The following is a 6,769-nucleotide window of genomic DNA, read 5'->3' as shown; positions in this document are numbered from 1 at the left end:
TTTATGTCTTTAAGACAGGTCTGGAGCTTCACTAACTTCTCTGTCTCCTCGGGTTTCATGGATAAATAGAGCTGAGTGTCATCAGCATAACAATGAAAATTTATCCCTTGCTGCCAAATAATGTTCCCTAAGGGAAGCATGTACAATGTGAAGAGGATTGGTCCGAGTACAGAACCTTGAGGAACTCCATGGCTAACCCTACTGTATGAGGAGGGAACACCATGGACATGGGCAAACTGTTATCTATCAGATAAGTATGATCTAAACCAGTCTAGTGCTGTCCCTTTAATCCCAATCACATGTCCCAGTCTCTGTAACAGGATGCTGTGATCAACTGTGTCAAAAGCAGCACTGAGGTCCAGCAGAACCAGCATAGAGACCAGTCCATGATCAGAAGCTATGAGAAGATCATTAGTGACTTTAAGAAGTGCTGTTTCTGTGCTGTGGTGAGCTCTAAAGCCTGACTGAAACATCTCAAACAGGCTGTTCCTCTGCAGGTGCTCCAGTAACTGAGTCACCACCAGCTGCAGTGAAACTAAACATTTAATCATCAATGCTCATTATGTATTTGTCATTTGGAAAGTAGGCTAATACAGCTAATATAGACACTTACAGCATGTGTTGCCTTCATTATAAGTCCTATATAAGGCTTTTAATTATTCGCGGCTCCAGACAGATTTGTTTCTTGTTTTTTTCCATATGGCTCTTCCAACGTTTTGGGTTGCCGACCCCTGCCCTAGGGTAACACACACCAAACCGGAACCAAATGCTGACGCGGTTGTTTTTGCGGAACTTTAATGTGTAACATTCGGCGGGAATCGGTAACAGCGGCTTTGAGCAGAAGGTTTTTGTATGTTTGACCGTATTGTGGTGTGGAAGCAACAAGAATGTCTTCTGTTGAGTGTTTGAGGACGTTCTTCATGGAGCGACTGACTGTTGCTGCTGAAGAAATATTCCGAGTGTTTCAACAAAAGCTCGACGGATGTGAAGAAGAGCTCGATTATCAGCGCAGACTGGTGGAAAGTGTTTGGAGACCCCAAATAAAGTTACACAGGACAGGTATGTAAGACTTTATCAACCCAAAATATGGAAGGATGTTCATTGTGACACGGAAATGTGCTTCTAAATGTTGATTTATACCAATTTAAATGTAAACTCCAATGACTGAAAAGGTAGTGAACATGGCCGACAAGTAGTTGGTGATGTTAGCGATGGTGAATCTAACAAATGTGTCTCCTCTGCTCAGAGTATTGACACAACTCCACATGTTGTTTGGGAGCAATAGCAAAGCTACAAGAGTTAGCATCACACATGTTGCTGGGTAACAGGCCATAGCTGCTGCTGTTGTTGTTCCTTGGTGAGCGCGCTGCATTTATCTGAAAGAGTAACGACCTCATTACACTTCTGTGTCTGCGTAGCTTACAGAGTTTATGGATCATCGTTGTGTTCGAAACCACACACTCGTTCTATATTCACTACTCACTTTATAGGGGGGTTGGATTGAGTGCACTATGTAGTTCACTGAATTTTAAAGTCGTTGTCGTACACTACGCAGGCGCACGCTAAATGACGTCATAGCGTCGCATAATAAATAAGAACCTGGTTGCGCTTACTTCCATTGGGCCCATAAAGAGATTTTTAATAGGCTAACATGGTGAAAGAGACGTTCTGGTGTAGTGACATCACAGCAACGGGACCGAGCCTGCCTGCAAGTTCATGTGTGACCCATCCTGTAGTGGAGTGAGGCTCGCCATGATGTTGTTCATTACAAATACATCTTACATACTGTATGTTAAATATGTCTATTCTCTTAACTAACCAGCATTCGATTTAGCCTGCTACCAAATTTATAATATACACATGAAATAAAAATCAACTACCAGAATTTTCAGATGATAAATCACTACTTTTTTTCCCTTGATTTGAACCCTGCAGCCTACACAACAGTGCGGTTAATTCATAGAGTTTTACAGGCTAACGGCCACCGGGGGCAGTCTCTAGCAGTAAACACAAAAGTGATACAGACACGTGGGGAAAGATTATGCACCAAAGAAGACACTAGTTTTGATTTTGAACTGTCATTTTGTGCATCATGCACAAGCCCTCAGGTGCGGCTTATATTCACGTGTGCTCAATAGTCCGAAAATTATGGTCGTAATGTTTTCACATACCGAATTCCTACTTTCACTTTAACGCACCTGCAGTCAACACTTTTAGTCAACACAAGAGGGCCTTTTGATACATTGTGAAACTCTTTCTTAATATGAATTTATTGTCCCACACGGGGGCATTTACAGTGCAACAACAGCAAGAGCACACAGAGAAAAATAAGAGAAAATCGAATAGAATTTGGAATATACAAAGAGGATGTATATTTACAGTAATCCAGATAAATGGATACTCAGCCCCTGCATACCTGTACATAGTACAGAGGGTGAATACAATATAAATATCAGAATATATAATATTCAGATTGTGCTAGTGGGCGTTATGTTTATTGTGCAGTCTGAATTTTTTTTTCCAGATAAACTAGATACTTTTGAGAATCTGGCAAACTTAGTTGTTTTAGAGCAGTTTGAAAACTCCCTGAGGAGAGATGTGAACAAAGTGTGTGTGTGTGTGTGTGTGTGTGTGTGTATGTGTGTGTGTGTATGTGTGTGTGTGTCCAATAGCTTGTGCCCAGGGGTCTTTGCCCTGTTAATCCAGGTCTTTTCACTCTTGCCTGTTTCTGATTGTAGCAAGGCTGTAAAATCAGCTCTGTTAAAGACCTACGAGTTGGTTCCTGAGGCTCACATGCAACAATTCTGGACATAGAAGCAAAGTGATGGGAGACACCTGGGATTTGAATACACACTTTCTGAGTTGTGTACGGCTTTTAAACTAGATACTTTTGAGACTCTGAAAAAATTTGTTGTTTTAGAGTAGTTTAAAAACTCCCTGAGGTTATTGCTGCTGATGTCACCAATCACAAAGCAGCTGCTGCTCCTGCAGATGACCGTGTTGGCTTCCTTGTGTAGTTTTGGTGGCATGCACACTCATTATATGGCTGTGGACAAGGCTGAAGCAAGCGGAGCTAGTTTTTCCCGACTTGTGGCACTCCAAGGACTGGTCTGTGACGTGATTGTGGCACATATTAATATTAATACACACTGTGCAGCTCCAGCTCAGTGTCATTAATGTATTTGCATGATCTCTACCTGTTCTCTCCTCTACCTGTCCTCCCCCCTCTCCTCCCTCTCTGCCCAGCCGGCCATCAGCAGGAGAGTCCCTCTGTATGAGCCTGCTCAAGGTTTCTTCCTGTTCAAAGGGAGTTTTTCTTGCCTCTTCTGCTTGTTGGGGGTCAGGCTTTGGGATTCTGGAAAGGACCTCAAGACAGTTCTGATTTTAACACACACAGAAAGATGAATTGAATTGAAAAAAATCAAAGCAAGACTTGTTTTGATCACCATCGCCCCATTTGCACTGGAGGGATTTTTGCAGTTTTTATTATCAGAGGTTCTTATGACCTTTTTTCTATTGCAGAGTTGGGGATTTTTTCATGGTCTGACTTTAGTGGCTCTGACTCTTTTAGCTCCTAGCTCAGAACAGGGTCTTCCCCCTCAGCACTAGAAGCCTTAATGACCAACTCCTAATTTACACCTGCTGTGTTCCGCTGGAGTCTTTGTCTTCTGTTTGTCAATGTGAAGTAAACAAGCCTTTTCTTTAAACACTGCTGTTCTAGCTCTGTTTTGTCCACGTAAACATCTTCACTGATGTCACATTAGCCATGTGCTAATGTGGACTGATGTTTTGCTCTCGTTTGTTTGTAAAAAGATGGCAGCCTCAGATTTACTCATTCAGATGTGACTGATGCTTCAGATGTTTGGAGAAGATATGCAGAACTTCACAGGTTCAGGTTTGACCATTGATATTGTGAGCTGCCTGTTGTTGTGGCTCGTTGGATGGTAAAAACTGCCCTTTGTACAGTTGCCCCTAAACCTATTGCTTCACACTCTCATGCCTCTTTCCGTTCTTGATGATTTCTCCTGTGTTTCTAGAGCTTTCACAGCAGCAACCTTTGTGGAAGGAGGAAGAGGATAATTACCAGCATCAGGATAGGAGCTGCAGTCTGGACCAGGAAGACTCAAAGCCTCCACAAATCAAAGAGGAACAGGAGGAAACCTGCTGTTATCAGGATGAAGAGCCACTGACTGTGAAGCAGGAGATGGACACCTTAATGGTGACCATACATGAGCAAGGTGACGACAGTGAACTGGGCCTGAATCCTGATCAGAGCCAGGAAAAGCCTGAGGTGAACACAACAGTTCAAAGCCCTGTGTTACCAAATCCAGCCTGTGACCTGCAGCTGCTCTCCTACAGTCCTCATATATCTGAGAGCAAAGATGAGGAAAACAGGACCAGCGAAGACTCCAGGTGGACCACAGCTGAAGAGCCAAAACAAACCATGAAGCAGAACCATCCTAAATGTCAGACTGGGAATGTAAACAGCCCAGCAGAGTCAGCAGTGAACTGTGATACAGACGCAGGTGCTAAAACATCTGCATGTACCACAGGTGAACAACAGGGAAAGGTCAGGACAGATTTGAAAGGACATTCCACTATTAAATACCAACACCTTGGCTCAGCATGTGGGAAAGATTCCAGAGAGGGTTGTTTCTCATCAGCCGACAAAATTAAGGACACAGCAACCAAATTCTTTATTTGTGAAACATGTGGGAAAGATTTCAAACTGTCAAAATCACTGAAGCAACACCTTAAAGTTCACACAGACGAGAGACCATATGCGTGTAAAACATGTGGGAAAACCTTCAAACAAAATTATGGATTAAATGTCCACATGAGAATTCACACAGGTGAGAGACCATATGTCTGTCAAACATGTGGGAAGGCCTTTATACGAAATGATAAATTAAATATGCACCTTAAAGTTCACACAGACGAGAAACCATCTGTGTGTAAAACATGTGGAAAAGCTTTCAAACGAAATTCTGCATTGAATGTCCACATGAGAATTCACACAGGTGAGAGACCATATTTGTGTAAAATATGTGGGAAAGCTTTCAAACAACAATCTGCATTAAATGTCCACATGAGAATTCACAAAGATGAGAGACCATATGTATGTAAAACATGTGGAAAAGCCTTCAGACAAAGTTCTGCATTAAAGTATCACATTAGAATTCACAAAGATGAGAGACCACATGTCTGTGAAACATGTGGGGAAACCTTTAAACAATATTCTTCAGTTTATCTCCACAAGAGAATTCACACAGGTGAGAGACCATATGTCTGTCAAACATGTGGGAAGGCCTTTATACGAAATGATAAATTAAATATGCACCTGAGAGTTCACACAGATGAGAAACCATCTGTGTGTAAAACGTGGAAAAGCTTTCAAACGAAATTCTGCATTGAACGTCCACATGAGAATTCACACAGGTGAGAGACCATATTTGTGTAAAATATGTGGGAAAGCTTTCAAACAACAATCTGCATTAAATGTCCACATGAGAATTCACAAAGATGAGAGACCACATGTCTGTGAAACATGTGGGGAAACCTTCACCCAGAATTGTGAGTTAGTGCAGCACATGAGCACCCACAGGAGCGAGAACATCCAGATTTTCCAACAAGAGAGTTCAGATATTGCTGCAGCTTCTTCATCTCAGTGAGAAGAGTCCAAATAACAGCTTTAATTTTAGATTCCTGCCAGATGTTCTGTATTACCAGTTCACCCTTTTGTCTTGATAATAAACGTTGTTACTATGCAACAAACCTACAACACAGAGTCTTTGAATCAATTCAAAATAAATAAGTAATAAAAGAAAAGCAATTGAGAAAATCTAGATGTCAGCAGTCTGAGCATACGGTGCTCAGCAGGTGTTGGCTGGAGGCAGTGAGAACCTTCTGTTTTGAGCAGGTGAAGTGGCTCCCTGATGTCTGCAGGTGCAGCTGCTCTTCCACTGTTTTAGGCATCGACCATGAAAGCTGTGGGCTCCATTTAGCAGTGGGGCCTGGTAGCTAAATGCTCGGCCCCCCATTCTACTCCTAGAAACTCTGGTGACCACAAGTAGACCAGCATTCTGAGAGCCGAGCGGTCTATTGGGCTGGTAAGGTGTCACTAACTCCTCCAGGTAGGATGGAGCTAGGCCTCTGAGGACCTTGTAGGTCAAAAGAAGGGTTTTAAAAATTATTCTAAATTTAACGGGCAGCCAATGAAGAGACGCCATTACAGGAGTCATGTGATCTCTTTTGTTAATATCTGTCAGAACTCTGGCTGAGTTCTGACAGATATTGACCATGAGTTCTGACCATCACTCCTGTGTGCCGCCACTTTAATTACTGCCAATTCAGAGGGGATCCACAAATTTTCATCTATTTGCTTGACAATTTCCTCGTGTCTAGGTAGGACCCCTGTTACTGTTTGCCATCCGTTTCTCTTCCGTGATCTCTATGTACAACAAATAACCAAAAGCAGAATCAGAATAAATATTTACAGGTTTGCCTAATAACATTTTGTCAAATTTAGCTTCATTCAATCTATGTTCAAATGCGTGGTGGTTATTTTCAAGTCACATTTATATTGAATCTCAACAGCTACATACCTCCATTAAAGTGTCCGGGTCAAAATGTGTGAAGAGATGGAATTTTCTTACACTTGTTCTTGTCACGCAGCTCACGCCATCTCTTTGCCAAACTCACCAGAAATGAACTCCAGAAGGATTATTGCTGAGGCAGCTTTATCACAGATTTTGAGATTTGAGATTTC

At 42.1% G+C, this 6,769-nt stretch overlaps 1 protein-coding gene across 1 annotated transcript; it reads left to right on the top strand.

The window, feature by feature from the left end:
• Window positions 1-780: 780 nt before the first annotated feature.
• LOC101079493 (zinc finger protein 846-like) lies at window positions 781-5,578 on the top strand. The gene is made up of 2 exons (XM_011620725.2): window positions 781-1,059; window positions 4,038-5,578. The coding sequence occupies exons 1-2, from the start codon at window positions 888-890 to the stop codon at window positions 5,441-5,443; spliced, it is 1,578 nt and encodes a 525-aa protein (XP_011619027.2). The 5' UTR covers window positions 781-887; the 3' UTR covers window positions 5,444-5,578.
• Window positions 5,579-6,769: the final 1,191 nt, after the last annotated feature.

The sequence above is a fragment of the Takifugu rubripes genome, chromosome 3 (assembly GCF_901000725.2).
Source record: "Takifugu rubripes chromosome 3, fTakRub1.2, whole genome shotgun sequence".
NCBI classification, from domain to species: domain Eukaryota; kingdom Metazoa; phylum Chordata; class Actinopteri; order Tetraodontiformes; family Tetraodontidae; genus Takifugu; species Takifugu rubripes.
The sequence above is the reverse complement of the archived record's forward strand: the minus strand, read 5'-3'. Positions and strand labels throughout refer to the sequence as shown.